This window comes from Orcinus orca, chromosome 2 (assembly GCF_937001465.1).
Source record: "Orcinus orca chromosome 2, mOrcOrc1.1, whole genome shotgun sequence".
Lineage (NCBI taxonomy): Eukaryota > Metazoa > Chordata > Mammalia > Artiodactyla > Delphinidae > Orcinus > Orcinus orca.
This window is the reverse complement of record NC_064560.1, coordinates 56255728-56273716: the sequence shown is the minus strand read 5'-3', so window position 1 is coordinate 56273716 and position 17989 is coordinate 56255728. Positions and strand designations below refer to the sequence as shown.

Sequence of the window (17989 nt, the reverse complement as noted above, 5' to 3'; positions counted from 1 at the left end):
CCCCTTGCCCAGGACGGCCGGAAGGGGTAGGGGGGCTTTGGAGATACCTGAGACAAACAGGGAAGAGGTGCCACATTGCAGTGTGTTTGTGACAGGAGGCACAGAGAGGAGAGGGAATTTGAAGCAGAATTAATACTATTGCTTTTTCTTACAGCCAGCAAAGCTAATGGAATACCCTCAGGAGGTGGAGGCGGCGGTGGCATTGGAGTTGGGGGTGGCAGCAGCCAAAAAACTCCTCTGTTTGAAACTTACTCTGACTGGGACAGAGAAGTCAAGAGGACAGGTGCCTCCGGGTGGAGAGTTTGTTCCATTAACGAGGGCTACATGATATCCACCTGGTAAGTCCAGCTTTGACAGTGTTGTTCATGGCTGGGAGTGACTTCTTAGGAGTAATCATCAAACTCTGCTGTCATTGATAACTTTCAAGTTATGGCTAATGGAATATTTATTTTTAATAATGTTTTAATGAATATTTTGTTTTTAAAGATAAGGACTTTTTTTAAAAACATAATTGCAATGTCAATATCCATTGAAAGAAATTGATAATTCCAGTAGTATTGTCAATCATCCAGTCAGTGTTTATTTGCGTTCGTATCTTGTACGTGTCTTTTACGGTTGGTTTGTTCAGATCAGGGTCACATTGAACTTGCATGATCTGTCTCAGGCTTTTTAATCTATGATAGTCTCCTTCCATCCCTTTTTTTTACTTGCCTTTTTTTTTGTTGACAAAACTAGGTCAAATGTTCTGTGGACTTTTTCCCTTTCTAGATATTTCTGGGTTTATCACTGTGGTGTCCTTTAATGTGTTCCTCTGTCTACTGTATCTGAAATGTTAGCTAGCTCTAAGGGCTTAAATAATTACAGCTGACCTTTGAACAACACGGATTTGAACAGCGTGGGTCCACTTCCACACAGATATTTTTTTTAACGGTAAATACTACAGTACTGCAGGATCCCCGTTGGTTGAATCTGCAGGTGCGGAACCATGGGTGTGGAAGAAGCACATACCAACTATAAGTTATATGCAGATTTTCGGCTGCGCAGAGGGTCTGCACACCTAACCCTGGCATTGTTCAGGGGTCAGTTGTAATTAGATTCAGTTCCAGGTTTGAGGCAAGAATGCTTCCTCAGGTGGGCTGGGCACCCCCTGTGGCATCATGGGGGCTCCAGGCATCATTGTGACGCTGACTGACCTGTGGGCCCCACAGCAGTCAGCCTGCTCCACCCAGTGCTAAGTTCCCCTTTTATAGAATGGGTTTAGCTGCCCAAAATGGTTATTCATTAGCAGTGAGGATCATTGCCCAGATCCATTATTTATTGAGGATTGCTATTGTCATATTCCAGTTCTTTCGAACTCTTCTCTCAGCAGCTCTTTAGTACCTGAAATACAGTTTGTATGAGGAAGGCAGTATCAATGTTTACTTTTTCCCCTTTACTTAACCAGTTTTCAGAAGGAGCTGTTTCCTAGAATCCTCCAAAAGTGACCAGAAAATTGTTTTTTAATTTTTTACTTGTTTAATATTGTTTAGTATTCAGATTTGGGGGATGTTTTGTTTTAATGTCATTCAGGTCCTCCTTAGTTTTTTCAGATAAGCAGTGTTGTGAACAAAGTACGAGGACCTTCTAGGAGTGCAGTGCTGAGGAAGGGGCTTGGGAGCACACGGCTTGAGTCTTCCTCTGCCTCCCCTTGAATTTGAACTTTGTGGCCAGCGTGCATTATGTGTTGAGAAGCCTGTGACAGGGCCTGCCTCTGTCCCCTACCTGGCCGTGTGAGCAGAGGAAGGAAAAGAGATGTCTTCAGGTGCAGTGAGCTTGCCTGGTAGTAACCGCTCTCTAACCCACATCCCGGAGTCCACCTGCCTTTGGGAGATGGGAAACAGAGAAGGAGGAGATGAGAAGGGGGTGGAAGCTTCTCGGGAGATTTGTGGGCTTGGTTTGGTTTGGTGTGGTGTGCCTGGTATCTCCTACCCATAGCCTGTCGAGAGAACGATGATGGACATGTTTTTCAGAAATTGCATATGTTTGATTAATAGTCATTCTGGAAAATATTTCAGATGCTTCCTTTGGATTGTTCCCCTGCTATGAGTATAACGACTGTGTTAATTGAGCACCTCGCACGTGTTTTAGACTGAGATGTCTAGGCTCATCAGTGGCACCCACGGTGCCCACTGCACGGCCACTGAGTAGGGTGCACGTTAATTAAATGTGGGGTCTGCAGAGCACGCTTATCCTGCCTGAAGCACAGGCTCTTACATTACGATTCGTGTTTTCCTCTCCAGCCTTCCAGAGTACTTTGTAGTGCCAAGTTCTTTAGCAGACCAAGATCTAAAGATCTTCTCCCATTCTTTTGTTGGAAGAAGGATGCCAGTAAGTGATATCTGTTGGATTTCATTAATACTATTGTCCATTTTTCCACCCAGTTAAGTAAAGGCTTTACTTTTCTCCTAGTTCTGGTGCTGGAGCCACTCGAATGGCAGTGCTCTTGTGCGCACGGCCCTCATAAAAGACATGCTGCAGCAGAGGAAGATCGACCAGAGGTGAGCGGGAGACAATCCTTGGTACTTGGGCATCTTTCGTTGTCATAGCGAAGTACAGTAACCTCCTGACTAGCTAAAGATAGCTGGGAAGCACTGTGTGTTCCATACAAGAATTACTGTGGAGAAAATTGAATATATTAAAATTAACATTTAAGTTATATTAAATGTAATTTAATACTTTGGCTTATAAGACACTTGAAGGTCTTACGTTGCTGACACTTTTCTATAATGTTGCTTCTAATGAACTTTCAAAGTGCAGTGATTTCCAGTTGAGACACTTGAGGACAAATCAGATTTTTCGTGTAGTTCAACGTGTCCTAGGTCTGCCAAGTCACGATAACTAAAAGTGGTGTAATTGGCTACCGTGAGCAAGTTTGTCGTCATCTGCCGAAGTCCCCAGTGACCTCCGTGTTGGTGAAGCAGGAGGCCTTTCTCAGGCGTCCTCACACAGTGGGCACCACTGTTGGCCAGGCTCTCCCCGGGCCCCGGCTTCTGCCCCCCTCCATCTCCTGAAGCTCCTCGTCCCCGCTGCACTCCATGCCCCTGCCAGCCCGTCCTCCTGTCTCCAGGCACGACAGAGCTTGTCTCAGGCCACCTCCCCTTCCCATTCCATATTCCCTTCTGAAAGAAGTTCATCTGCATCAGTGGCTTTAGTGACTGTCAGATTTATATCTCCAACCTAAGTTGACACTTTCCACGTGGAGGTCTCAAAGTCCCTTTAAATTCATGTTCAAAACCAAACTCAAGTATGTGGGCACCACGCACCCCCTGCCCCCACCCCAACCCCAGCCTGCTCTCAGGAACCGAGGAGTCATCCTGATGCCTGTCTTTCACTTCCCTTCACGTCCAGTCCGTCGTCAGATTCTGTCCTTCACTTTTCAGAAACCTTACCCCTCTCCTTCCACCCCAGCTCCACCTCTGCCAGTGTGTTGGAGGGGCCTCATCCTTCCTCCCGTGTCTCATCCAGGACCATGCCCTGTCCCTTCTGGGCTCCGGCCGCCCTGGGGTTTTGCTGGTCTTTGGTATCTCCTGACTTTTGGCTGTGCTGCCCCCTCCTCCTGGACCACCTTCTTCATGCTAGTCAATGAGCACTCCGCACACACACAACCACACACACACACCCTGCCACACACACACACCCTGCCACACACACACACACACACACACCCATCGCTTGGTACTCGCTCGTTTTCTGCACCTGCATTCAGACATCACTTCCTTAAGATAAGCCTTCCCCTGTCTCCCAAATTAGATCTGGCCTCAAGTTACACATTCGCTATATCACTATAATTTTCTTCTTAACACTTATTTTGGTTTCTCATTGTACATGTGTGTTACAGTTTGATTACTGCCTGTCCTTACGCGACCGTGAGGTGACAGAACTGTGTCTGTTTTGCACACCATTGTTCAGCTATATTCAGCACCCAGGAAATACCTGCAATTGAATATTTATTCAATACTTGTCCAATAAATGAGGAACAAAGGAAAAGATCTTAGAAAACAGGCTCAGAGAGCCTCAGAAATTGTGTATCACAGTCTGTTATTGGGACAGCCAGGTCGTCCGTTTTTTCCACAGTGCCATAACTGACAGCCACATTTGCTGAAGCAAGTAACTATCAAGTGACCCTCAAATGACCCTTCAGTTTTCTGGAGAGGGTGACTGCAGCCCCACAGGTCCGTATTCTCTCGTGGATTTAAATTTCGCTTTAATCACATTAGTGATTAATGTCCATTCTGTCCTACCTTGTCCTGCCTTGTGGACATGTCGCTGATTAAGAGCTCCGTCAGGAGTGTTGCTATGAAAGGCAAGGCTGCAACACTGTTAACTAGAAAACCTTAGAACCGGTGGCAGTTTTAATTATTTAACTTAAGCGAAGAATAACTTTAATTCCCTTTGTTTTTTCAGCTATTCTATTCTTTGTAACTAGGACAGATTCTCTTTGTTGTCCAACCTCATCTCCACCCTTTTTCCCTCAGACACGTCACCATCGCCCCACTGGCCCTCGCTAGGTTTCTCCAACAGCCAGGCTTCTGTTCTACCACAGGATCTTTGCACTAGCAGCTCCTCTGCCTGGAACACTGTCCCCCGTCTTTGCACAGCTCCTGGCCATTTGGGCTTCAGCTCCGGTATCATCGTCACGGAGGAGCGTTTTCTCACCACGTGACCCGAGCTAACCTGCATCCACTCTGTTCCATCACCCTCAGCGTTCACCACGGCCTGTCGTCTCTCCTCTATCCCCCTCCCCCCACCAAGAGCACAGACTGCATGTCCCTCTCTCTGTCCCCAGCCCTCAGAGCAGTGCCTGGGCTCACAGCAAGCACTCAAAAAATATGTTTTGAATACATGAATGAGTAGTGACTCAAGGATTTTGTCTTTATTAGGATTTGTAATGCCATAACTAAAAGTCATCCGCAGAGGAGTGATGTCTACAAATCAGATTTGGATAAAACCTTGCCCAATATCCAAGAAATACAGACGGCTTTTGTAAAACTTAAGCAACTGTGTGTTAATGGTAACTTCATTTCTATTTTATATATATGTAAATAATGAATGGGTGATTATATGAGGCATGTCAGGAAAAGTGACATTACTTAAAAATTTAGAAATAGGTATATATTTAAGTAGAGGCTCGTTGAAATATTTGTACAAATTACTATTGTATGAGAATGTCAGGAGCTCTTAGAAAATGAAGTTTAAGCTGCTTTTAGTTTTGTAGGAAAAGTGTACCAATTAAGTCACTTTCAGATCATGAAAGGTCTGGTAGGATGCTTCTGTAAAAGTGTCTGCTCAGTAGAACAGCCTACTACCTCACAGACAAACTTACGAAGACCTTAATGTATTCAGTTATATTTTGAGATACGTGACTTGACATGAATTTCAAACAGAGCCATGTTATAATCTGTGCAGCCTCAGAGTTCCCATATGTCTGTTAGAGCAGATGCTTATGGGGTGCTTTCGATGTACCCTGGAGGGATGACTCACTTGAAAGCACCTTTGGTGTGAAGTGTGCACAGAGAGAGAGCCCCTTGTCACCAGGCGGCAGGAGTGGCGCCGGCTTGGAAGGAGAGCTGGGAGGGGGTGTGCTTAAGAAACACAGTGACTGTGTCTTTCAGCCGTCCCGTGAGCAGCATGTGGCTGAAGCGTGAGGCGAGGGGCACCTCGAGACAGGCCAGGACAGGCCCCACCAGGAAGCTGCCCCGTTTCCTGCAGGGGTCAGCCACCAAGGACATGAGAACCGGGCGCTGGCAGCAGGGAGGGAGGGAGGGGCAGGCCTACAGTGAGGAAGCTGAGGAGGGGGCCGGGGTCACCTAAGCACTTGCTTAGGGGGCGGAGGCCGGCAGACTCTCCAAGCTTTCCCTGGGAGAGCCACAGGGAAGGAGATGGAGGTCTGGGGAACGCTTTGTTTTGTTTCTTATAGAATTGTGACGTGCCTTCTTAAATGTTTTTATGACTAAATGCAAAGGCGTAACACTTTCTTAAAGCCAACTTTTAAATGTTAAAAACTGATGTATCACCTAGCTCTCAATTTGATCATGAAAAATAAGCTTAAGCTTAAGCCTGAAAGTGTTACATGCCTGTATATATGTGTGTGTGTATAATTATATATGTATCATTATATTAATTACAGAACCATTTGAAGAAACTGAAGAGAAATGGCTGTCTTCACTGGAAAATACACGGTGGTTAGAATATGTAAGGTGTGTACAATTGCTTTCCTTTTCTCTTATTTTGAAATAATTATCAAGTCACAGGAGGTGCAAAAGTATTACAGAGCCATGCACTCCTCACCAGCCCCCCGGTGGCAACGGCTTACATAAGTAGACTATGGTTATCAAACCGGGAAACGGACAGTAGTACAAACTACAGTTCTTATCCAGTCTCCCCAGTTTATACGTGCTCTCATGTGTGTTTCTGTGCAGTTTTACCGTGTGTAGATTCACGTGACCACCAGCACAGGCAGGATGCAGAGCTGCTCCGTCACCAAGGCTCCCACCCCCAGCCCCAGCATTTCCATCCCCGTCCCCTGGGAACCACTGATCTCTTCCCCGTCTCTATAGTTTGGTGATGTCAAGAATGTTATGTAAATCAACAAAGGTTAATGAATTTCCCTGATATAAAAATCAGACTGTACTCTGTTGATGAATCGTATAAATACTGAAGAAATTCCAAAAGGTTATAGAGAATATAAACATGTATCGTGAAAGATCAGATTTGCTTGACTTCACGTACTTTAAAAAATATATTCGTGGTGGAAATTTGGTTTTTAACAGTATTTTTCCATTTCTCTTTCCAGGGCATTCCTTAAACATTCAGCAGAACTTGTGTATATGCTGGAAAGCAAGCGTCTGTCTGTAGTCTTACAAGGTAATTCATTACTGACAACACTGGTCCCCCGGCCAGCCATCTTGACTGGAGATCCACACCCAAGTAATTACATGCATCTTAGCCATCTCCTACTTACTGCATGCCACCAGATAGATACACTACAGATCCCGCACATTATTAAACAGCGGCACAAAGACCTCAGACAGAACAGAAAGGAGTCAGAGTCTTTGCCCTGTGTTAAATCTGCCTTCCTGTATTATGGCAAGGGTGGGTCACATCCCTCACTGGATTCAGACAGAGTGTTAATCTCGGCGGAGCATCCTTTCTCTCTAATCTTGCTATCTTTCTGATTCATACAAATTTTAGTTGAAATGCCTCTGGCTCATGCTAGATTGTGACTTTAAAGAAACAGTTTGGTATCACGAAATGGACTGAACTGAGTAGCCAGCAATGTGAATTTTGTCTAGTGTTTGGTAGGAGTAGATGGCAATAAAAAAAAAAATCTTTCAGTTAAGCAAAGAATAATTGTATATTAAATAACTTTACAGCTAATATCATTTTTAAGCTTCCGGATAAAGTTTAATAAACCACAAGCTACCTGATTTTATAATACATTCATGCATAGTTCATGAATATGCTGTGCTACTGAAGCTTACAGAAGTATTTTTACCAACTGTCAAATTCAACTGACTTTAACAAAGTAAAGTGACAAGGCTTAGGGGGAAAAGAAGAAGAGTAAGTCACTGTTTCCAGTAATCCTTAGCTCATGCCGGCAGCGCATATGTAATTCACAGACGCATGGAGAGCCAGCCATTGAGAACCCGCACCTCTCGCAGCCAGTGGTGTTCTCATCCGTTCCAAGACGCTACTTAGCACACTTCTTCATGCATTTGTTGCCATGTAAAATACCTCAGAAGAGATACTGAGCCTGCACTTTACTAACACTTTATTTTAGAATGTGTTTTCTAAACAGTTTATTGAGGTATAGTGTACATACTATAAAATGCACCTGTTCTGAATGTGCAATTCAATACTTTTTAGTAAACGGAGTCCAGTTTTAGAAATTTTCCATCACCCCGAAAAGATTCCTTGTGTCCCAACCCCAGGCAACCACTAATCTGCTTTCTGTCTCTCTAGATTTGCTTTTTCTGGAAGTTTCATATAAATGGAATCATGTAGTATGTGGTCTTTTGCCTCTGGCTTCTTTCATTTCACATACATGTTTTTGAAGCTCGTTCACGTAGCATGTCTCAGCAGTTTGCTCCTTTTTATTTCTGAGTAGTATACCATTGTTGTAAATACCACATTTTATTTATCCATTTACTTGTTGGTGGACATTTGGATTGCTTCCACTTTCTGGCTGTTATGAATTATGCTGCTTTTAACATTCACATAAACGTCTTTGTGGGGACATCTGTTTTTCTTTATTTTGGGTAGATACCTAGAAGTAGAACTGTTGAGTTATATGGTACGTTTATGTTCAGCTTTGTAAGAAACTGCCGAAGTGTGTTCTAAAGTGACTGTACCCAATTCCCCTTCCCCTCAGCAGTGTGTGAGGGTTTGTTTCTGCACTTCATCGTGTACTGTTAGGAGTGCCGTCATTCTAGTAAGTGTGAAGTGGGAGTTCATTGCAATTTTTATGTGCATTTCCCTAATGCATACCATGTGCTGACTGGCCGTTCGTGTATTGACTTTGGTGAAATACCAAATCTTTTGTCTATTCTTCAGTTAGGTTGTTTTATTATTGAGTTCAAAGAATTCTTTACAATTCTAGATACAGGTTCTTTGTATCTTTATAAGATTTGCAAATATTTTCTCCTAGTCTGTGGTTTATCTTTTCACTTTCTTGATGACTTTTGAAGCACAAATTTTGAAATTTTGATGAAGTCCAATTTATCCATTTTTTCTTTTATGAATCATGTCTTTGGTGTTATATGTAAGAACTCTTTGCCTAATTCAAGGTTATGAAGACTTTCTCCCATGTATTATTCTGTAAACATTTTATAGTTTTAGCTCTTACATTTAGGCCTATGATTCACTTTGAATGAATTTTTGTGTATGATGTGAGGTAAAGGTCAATATTCATTTTTTTTGCATGTGTGTTTATTGCATTGTCCCAGCAGCATTTATTGAAAAGACTGTTCTTTCTCTATTGACATGCCTTGGCAAAGGTCTGCTGACCGGCTCTTTATTTTTGGACTCTCAGTTTTATTCCATTAATCTGTATGTCTGTCCGTACGCCAGTACCACATTATCTTGAGTGCTGTAGCTTTAGAGTATGTTTTGAAATTAGGACATGTAAGTCCTCCAACTTTGTTTTCAAATTGTTTTGCTAATTCTAGGTCCTTTGCATTTCTGTATAACTTGTAGGATCAGCAAAAAATCCTATTGGGATTTTGATAGGAATATGTTGAACCTGTAGATTGGGGAGAATGCCATCTTAACAGTATTCAGTCTGCCAATCCATGAAATGAATATCTCCATTTATTTGGGTTTTCTCTCACGTCATGTCAGCAATGTTTTATAAGTTTTCAGTGTACAACTCTGGCACTTATTTTGTTAAATCTCCCTGTAAGTATTTTCCTTTTGATGCTATTGTGAATACAGTTGTTTTCTTAATTTCATTTTCAGGTTTTTTGTGTACTCCTTGTGATTGTGTATAGAATTCCTGCAACCTTAACTAAACTCATTCATTAGTTCTAGTAGTCGTTTGTGGATTCTTTAGGATTTTTTTTCCGTACATACACGTGTTGTCTGCAGACACAGTTATTGCTTTTTCCTCTCCAATCTGGATGCCTTTGATTTCTTTTTCCTGCCTAACTTCCCTGTGTAAGTTTCCAGGACAATGTGCAGTAGAAGTGACAAGAGCAAACGTCCTTGTCTTGTTGCCCATCTTAGGAGGAAAGCATCCAGGCTTTCACTAATAAGAATGATGTTAGTTGTAGGTTTTTGTAGATTCCTCTTATCGGGTTGATATTCCCTTCTATTCCTAGTTTGCTAAGAGTTTTTATCCAGAATGAATGTTGGATTTTCATCACACAGATGCTTTTTATTCATCTAATGAGATGATTGTGTTATTTTTGTCCTTTATTTTTTTATTACGGTGTGTTAGATGTTAAACCAACGTTGCATTCTTAGGATAAATTCTTGCATTCCTGAGATAATTTGGCTTGCTTATACTTGTTGATGACTTTTACATCTAATCATAAGGGATATTATTTGATAGTTTTCTTCTGATTTCTTTGACTGGCTTTGATATCAGAGAATTACTGGCCTCATTAAAAAGAACACCAGCTACAAAAGACGCAAGGGAAATATTTGCCACCATTTTGGATGGTGGTGGACAGTTCCATTTCTCTCATTCACCCGTGAGTCACCATATGAAGCTGTCAGTAGAAAGACTGCATGATATTTAATATCCTTGGCACAGAAATAGAATGGGCTCTGGAAAGATTTCTACCACAAATCATGTAAATGTAAAAAGTGTGAGAGAGATGCTTCTAATTATCTAGAAAACATTCAAATATAAAAAGCCACCTCCTCATTAAACATTACTTTAGTTGATCTAAATCTTGATCTAAATCTAAAAGTTTATAATGTTTTAGAGTGGCTGGGCCTGAATAAAATTTCCTAACATGGGTGATTTTGAAGGCCGCCCAGGCACAGAACACTGAAGTATATACTTTGCTTCTCCTTCCTTTCTCTCTTAGCATTTTTCTACCTACTAATCATTTTCTTTCCATCTTATTGACAGAGGAGGAGGGAAGAGACTTGAGCTGTATTGTAGCTTCTCTTGTTCAAGTGATGCTGGATCCCTATTTTAGGACAATCACTGGATTTCAGAGTCTGATACAGAAAGAGTGGGTCATGGCAGGATATCCATTCCTGGACAGATGCAACCACTTAAAGAGATCGGAGAAAGAGGTAACAAAACCTTCATGCCTATTATCAGTCCTTCAGTGTGCACAGGATAAAACCTTTCGTTATATGAAGAGATGCTCCATCCGTAAAGAGATGAGGAGACTTTTTAAATATTGCCTTCAGTACATCTTAGCTTCTTGGGCCAAGACTGACTCATGGATTAGAGTCCAAGTTGAGGTACTTATGAAGATTCTCATAACTATATAGATAAAACTCTTTAAAAGTTGCCTGTTGAATTTCTCTAAGTTGAAAACTGCTTGAAGAAATGCTGCATTAACTCTTCTGCAAGCAGACAACGAGCATGTTAGATATTTTGAAAAATCAGCTTTGGAATATCATAGTTTCTTAAAATGGGGCACGTACGTTAAGAATGGCAAGTTGAGGGGGCATCTTTGTAAGAGCTACGGGGTTGGTGGCTGCATGGGGTCCTAGTGGAGCTGTGACAGGCCCTGCAGGTGTCTTGTGGTCAGGGTGGCTCCCGAGAGCACACTTTGACTCGTGCTGTCTCATGTAAAACAGTCTCTGTCATCTGAGGAAACCTCAACAGTGAATGCTTCACTTCTGAAACGCTAGGACTCGGGGAAGCACTGGGCAGGAGGCAGTAGCTGTCACAGTGGCTGTTGTAAGCTGCTGTACTTGGGGGTGCACCACGTGACCCCGAGGCCACGCCAGCTGTTTTCTGAAACTCCGAGAAGGTTTCCGGACGCTGAGTCTGCAGGGTCCACCAAAGAGTTGTTTCTTGGTCTTGGGGTTTTGTGGTTTTTTGTTTTGTTTTAAACATTCTAAAGAATTGTTTCCAGGATCAGCTGGAACACGTGAAACAAGTATTTCACTGTCCCCCATTCACATGGCCACACCCTGCCCGTCTGTTGACTTTGCCACTTCAGCTTGGTGGACTTGGTGGGCAGAGGAGGGCTGTGATGATGTGTCTCAGACCAGCCTAGTTCTTAGGTTAGACATGGCCGTCTGATGTGCTCACGTCCCCTTCGATCAGCTTCGGAGCCAAGTGCTCAGGCCTCGCTGTTTTCTTATTAATCTCTTCCTTCATATCAGCAAGAGGTTTGGAAATAGATGTGAACACTGAAGGGCAGCATTGAGTAATCCCGTTTCAACGTGTGTCCACCAGGCTCCCGTGTTCCTGCTGTTCCTGGACGCCACGTGGCAGCTGCAGGAGCAGTGCCCAGCGGCTTTCGAGTTCTCCGAGACCTACCTGGCGGTGCTGCACGACAGCACCCGTGTGGCCCTGTTCGGCACCTTTCTCTTCAACTCCCCGCACCAGCGCGTGCAGCAGAGCTCGGTGAGTGGCGCCCGCCGTGGCCAGGGTGAACTGCTTTATTGAGATAGCATTGAAGTACAATCAGCTGTGTGTTTAAACTGTCTTAGCTACCATTTTATGCGGTCATTTCTGAAGGAATTATTTATAGATGGTTAAAAATCCAGGAACTTGAACTTGTTTCATTTTTATCAGTGAGCATTTTATGTATTTCTCTCTGATGTTTATTGTTCATAATAAGCCAACTGAAAGATGTAAATCGTTTTAACTGCTGTAAATGTCATGCTTTTGTATTTATATTTTCACATTTGGGCTGTCTGAATGGGTAATGGATAAGATCCTGTTTGAGGACATTTGTTTCCTAGGTCAGCAGAATAAAAGTTGTACAAAGCAAATTATTTTTCTTCAAGAGTCCTGTGGAGAAGAATTTGAGAGAGGAAATGTAGGCGTGACGTGAGACTGTGGTTCTCTCAGGGCGCTGCTTACTGGATGTGCTTAGACCCTCATGCCGCGTGGCAGTCACCTTTACGTTAGGACCATTGGTTTCTAGTCCCAATTCCTTGACTGAGAGGAAGAACCATGAGTAAGGAGGGTCTCAAGCCAAACTTGAAACTATCTATAGCTTCTGGTTGCCCCTGGTGGAACCTTCCGGAACCACAAGTTCTGTCTCACCCACATTTGGAGCAATGAGTATAGCCAACAAATGCTGCAGTGACCACTGAGGGAGACAGAAAGGACAGCTCTCGTGGGCCTTCAGGAAGACTTTGGTGGAAGGGGGGCTGCCCTCACAGTGAGCTGTGGGATCCTCAGGCCCGGGTCTGGGAAGGTGCTGAGCCTGGATTCCTCATCCATGAAACTGCTCCATCAAATCAGTAGTGGAGCAGACACTCTGTGAGCTGAAGCATCATGAGGAGCATCCTGAAGAAATGCGTTGTTCAGGATTGGGGGTGTGGATGCATAAGGAGATGGATTTATTCAGGCCGTGGCACCAGGGAGAACTCCATTCACGAGTCATACTCACCAACACACTCATTGCCCAGGGGCCCAGCTCCCCTCTCGGTGCAGGGGTCCACGCGCTCCTCCGTGTGAGGCGCCAGGAATGTCTGTTCTCGGGAAGCGGAGCGTGCTGCTCCAGTGGGGTTGGAGGCGCTTTAGTTCAGACAAGTTCATTTGTATGATGATGAATGACCGTCAGAAATGAATTTACTATGAGAAAATCTTAGTTTGGCATCTTTTCACAAATGTTCAAATATTTTATTTTGCAGGAATTTGCTATAAGCAAAAATATCCAATTGGGTGATGAAAAGGGTTTAAAATTCCCTTCAGTTTGGGACTGGTCTCTTCAGTTTACAGCGAAGGATTGCACCCTTTTCCACAACCCCTTTTACATTGGAAAGAGCATGCCTTGTGTACAAAACGGTTCTGTGAAGTCTTTTAAACGGACAAAGGTAAGTTACAGAAATGCACTAACACTAAAAAACCTGGTATTTGCTCACACATAACCAAAAACATCTTTTTCAGAACAGAGTATTAAAAGTCCAGTCACTTCCCCTGACAGCATTGCCAGTGTAGGTTTGGAGGGGTCATTCACTTCCTCACTCAGGTGACCCCACCCCGACTTTTTGTCTTGCTGTCTGAGGCCCACACAGCCCTGATCGTCATCTCAAGAGTCAGCAGTTGCAGCCCTGTACCCAGGGCCCTGCTCCTGAAGCCCGTCCGCTCAGCCTGTTCTAGAATCAGCAGGTCTAGCTTTTTTCTGACCAGAAATCTTAGAAACTCACACTTCAGCAAATTATACGCAGACCTTGTTTTACTGCACTTGCTTTATTGCACTTTGCAGATACTGCATTTTTTACAAATTGAAGGTTTGTGCAAACCCCGCGTTGAGTTCGTCCGTCGGTGCCATCTTTGCAGCAGCGTTTGCTCACTTTGTGTCTCTGTGCCACATTTTGGTAATTCTCACAATCCTTCAAGTTTTTTCATTATTATTAGTGATGGTGATCTTTGATCAGTGATCTTTGACATTGCTATTGAAAAAAGATAACTCACTGAGAGCTCAGATGATGGTTCACATTTTTTAGCAATAAAGTGCTTAAATTAAGGTATGTACATAGTTTTTTTAGACATAATGCTATTGCACACTTAATAGATTACAGTATATTGGAAACGTAACTTACATATGCCCTGGGAAACCAGAAACTTCGTGTGACTTGCTTTATTGCGATACTCGCTTTACTCCGGTGTCTAGAACCGAACCCACTGTATCTCTGAGGTCTGCCTATAATGAAGAGGATATATCTCCCCCCACCCCCATGCAGGCTACAGCCTAGGCAGAATCAAGGCCTAAAAGTGTTAAACTCCAGTGGAGGAGGATTGGAATAAGTATTACCAGGGAAGGAACAAAACATTCTTTAGGTTGAAATTCTACCAGTTTTTCCTAATACCGAGTTTATATTTACCATTACACTTCTACTGTCTTTCTAAAAAGGGAATCTCCAGGAAAATAATGCTAAAATCTGTCTTCTGTACAGAAAAGCTACAGCTCCACACTAAGAGGAATGCCAAGTTCCTTAAAGAATGGAATCATCAGTGACCAAGAGTTACTTCCCAGGAGAAATTCATTAATATTAAAAGTAAAGCCAGACCCCCCTGAGCAGAGCGACAGCCAGGACAGGGGTGCGGAGCAGTACTTCCGAGAGTGGTTCTCCAAGCCTGCCGACCTGCACGGGGTGATTCTGCCGCTTCTGTCCGGAATGCACATCAAACTGTGGAAACTCTGCTACTTCCGCTGGGTCCCTGAGGCCCAGATCCAGCGCGGGGGCTTCATCACGGCCTTCCACAAGGTCTCCCTGCTGGCGGACGAGGTGGACGTGCTGAGCAGGGTGCTGCGGCAGCCCCAGGGCAGCCCCCCGGAAGCCCCCTGCCCTGAGCTGGTCCAGAGCAGGGTGTACTTCCGCGCTGGCGGCCCGCACGACGCCCCGGGGACACCGGACTTCCTCTCCTCCTCGTTCCCCTTTTCCCCAGTGGGCAATCTGTGCAGACGGAGCATTTCAGGGACACCGCTAGGCAAGTTTTTAAGTGGGGCCAAAATATGGTTATCTACTGAGACACTAGCAAATGAAGACTGAGGCGGAGTGGCTTTCTGAACATCCTGAGGGAGTGAGAGACCTTCTCCTCTGAAGTAAAACTGCCGGCCGAGGCGTTTGAAGCTCTAATCGTTCTATACGTAAGAATAACAGTTGAAATTTGCACTAATACTTTAAAACATGTTGAATTATGCTTCCTTCACAATATTTTTAAAAGATAGGCATAACTTTGTTATTTATGTCCTCTTTCTATCATTCTAGGTCTGGCTCATTTTTCGATCATTTGCAGGCAGACATTCCCATGATCTTATTACTGTGGTCAAACTAATCAGGTTTTGTCTGCGACATTTGTTTTGTCTACATCCATTTTTCCAACCACCTCCTAAAGGTTCCCTGATCCTCAGTTGGATTAGCAGCCCAGAGAAGCAGACATCAGGAGAGTTAAGAAATTAGTGTTTAGTATATTTTCAAGGAGCATCCAGTAAACCCCAGTGGGCGTTAGTAGGTATTTGTGTATTTATCTGGTCACTTTCTATTATCTCTAGTTGAGCTCACCTGAGAGTTGTGTGTTCTCACACTGTAATTTATTTTAGATGACTTTGGGACCGTAGATCACTGTGTTTTAAAATCATGAGTTTCCTTAGGACTAACTTTAAAATGATATGCACTGTTGACTTTAAAAGCATTTACTATAGATAATTAAATTTAGAAGTGCCTTTGACATTAATATTAAGATATGAAGAACACAGAGTAAAACAATTTGTTTTTTAAATTAGGGTGTCAAAGTCCCACTGCACATTGGAAAGAGGCTGGTCACACTCGGCATTGTACCGACAGCCAGGAGTCCCCAGAGGCACACATCCCTCTGAAAGTCACCGAACACGGTGGGTCTGAGGCAGGGTCCAGGTCGGGGCGGCAGCATCACTGACACCCACCCGCAAAGTAGAGGCCCCGTCACAGTCCAGTGGGGAGCACTCCCGGGGCACTTTCCCTTGGAAGTCAGTGATGAGGTCTTGAGTCGGGTCACCTGAGTGCACAGTGCTTAGGAAGGGAGGACAGGAACCTAACTACGGACTTCTCTCAAAATACTGCCACTGTACAATGGTGAGAGCACCCCGCCCCACCCAACCCATGACAGGTGTTCAGAGGCACAGACAGAGGTGTGCTCTCGTCTCAAATTCCCGTTTTCAGGTTGTGTTACAAGAGCCGAGCCAAAGCTGTGGGCCAGAGCTGGAGCTTACTGTGGCCATGCTGGTCACAGCCTCCCCAACACCCCTGACTTCTGTGTAAAAGATGGATGTTTTCAACGTGGCTGTTATTTAGAGTTTCTGAAACTGCCATCTTAAGTTTAAAACACGTTTATAGTAAAGTATCTAGTTAGCTTATGTCCTTTTTTAAAACAATTTTTTTCAAAACAGTGTGTTTTACCTTTATATGTAACAAATAGATGTTTCTATTTGAATTATTTGCCTTTTAAAAATGGTTGGATAATGTCTCTGAACTTACAGGGACAGAAGTTCCTATGCAGTCTTAGGAAATCCATTGTGTGGATAAGCCCAGTGTTTTGCCAACTTGTCTAGAAAGTAAGGGCTTTCTTAGTTTATATAAATAGCACTGTTGCCATTAAACGTTTTAAAGTCCTTGATTAGAAACCAGCTCCGGTCCCCTGAAAACCCCACAGCATATCCTGCCACTGGAAGTGTAATAATTCTTCTTCCTTTTTCATTAGGCTGCTTTTTTATTATTACAAATTGTTCTAAATTTGTTCGTTTTTTGGGGTTGAGCATTTACTTCTTTATAGCTTTCTTCCCTCTCACATTTATTTTAACCCTTTTAGTAATTTTTTTTTGGTTAACTTGCAAGTTTAAAAATGATTAGGTACTATTAATACTGTTTTAAAATAGAAAATGTGCATATTTTTGTATGATAATCAAATGTAGTAAAATACAGTTTTTTGTTTTATTTTTGCTGAACAGTTGTTATATAATGATTATTGTGCTACAGTTTTATCGTGCATAATATGAAAAACAACTATTACAGCCTTGAGTCCTGGCCCCTGCAGAGCTGCCTGGCACCACTCCTGGCACGGAGGACGTGTGGGGACAGAGTCCAAATGTGGTTCTGGACGCGGACACGGAGCCTGTGCTGACAGAGGGCCACACAGGCGTCAGGCAGCTCCGGACTCGCTAGGATCGGACTTAAAGGTGTACCATGTCTTACTGTTTTGTGATGGAAACCAGTTTTAAAACCAAAAATTTCTAACTTTATTTAAGAAAGTATATTAATCTGTGCTAACAGAGGGTGAAAAGTACTCAAGGCGTCCTTCAACAAAATCTGCTTGCTGTAGCAGTAACCTCAAGCAGTAAAACTTGAGAGAAAATGAAAACCTTTGTGCCTAAAATTGACTATGACTTGGGTTAAAGTAGGATGTGCATGAAGGTGAGAGACCCTGCTTTTCAGCAGTGGTGAATGTGAAGGAAGTGTTGACTGCTAATACAATTTCCACAGGAATCACTGCCTTCGTTGTCAATACGAGTCCCCTGCAAGAACACAGAGCATCAAGAAGCGAGGGTGTTTTCTTCAGCCGTGCTTGTGTGTCGTCCACCCGACACTCTGCCTGCTGTAAAGCAAGGCAGAGATGGGTAACATTTCTAACCTCAGTGCACAGCTGGCTGTTGTCACGGCCATGTGGGTGTCCTTCCATTTAATTAATTAAAAAGCTGGGGAGCACCATTTCCTTAAGAAGGTCTTGGAACTAGTCTCTGGGAGCAGGAGCCTGGCCCGCCACGCCTTGGCCTACCGTTCTGATAAACCCCTTCCTGCGTCCACCTTCCCCAGCCCAAGG

At 43.5% G+C, this 17989-nt stretch overlaps 1 protein-coding gene across 4 annotated transcripts in view; it reads left to right on the top strand.

Annotated features, from left to right (window-relative positions):
• MTMR10 (myotubularin related protein 10) overlaps positions 1 to 17655 on the top strand; it is a 44412-nt gene extending 26757 nt beyond the window's left edge. For 3 of the 4 annotated variants that reach the window (XM_033403012.2, XM_004278354.4, XM_033403013.2), the window contains 10 exons: positions 155 to 338; positions 2280 to 2367; positions 2449 to 2537; positions 4920 to 5050; positions 6167 to 6236; positions 6833 to 6903; positions 10619 to 10788; positions 11912 to 12082; positions 13324 to 13506; positions 14590 to 17655. In XM_033403012.2, coding sequence (XP_033258903.1) covers positions 155 to 338; positions 2280 to 2367; positions 2449 to 2537; positions 4920 to 5050; positions 6167 to 6236; positions 6833 to 6903; positions 10619 to 10788; positions 11912 to 12082; positions 13324 to 13506; positions 14590 to 15186 — 1754 coding nt within the window. In that variant the 3' untranslated portion in view covers positions 15187 to 17655. The remainder of the gene's footprint in view (positions 1 to 154; positions 339 to 2279; positions 2368 to 2448; positions 2538 to 4919; positions 5051 to 6166; positions 6237 to 6832; positions 6904 to 10618; positions 10789 to 11911; positions 12083 to 13323; positions 13507 to 14589) is intronic. The other variant, XR_004475997.2, reaches the window with a different exon arrangement.
• The last annotated feature ends 334 nt before the right edge of the window (positions 17656 to 17989 follow it).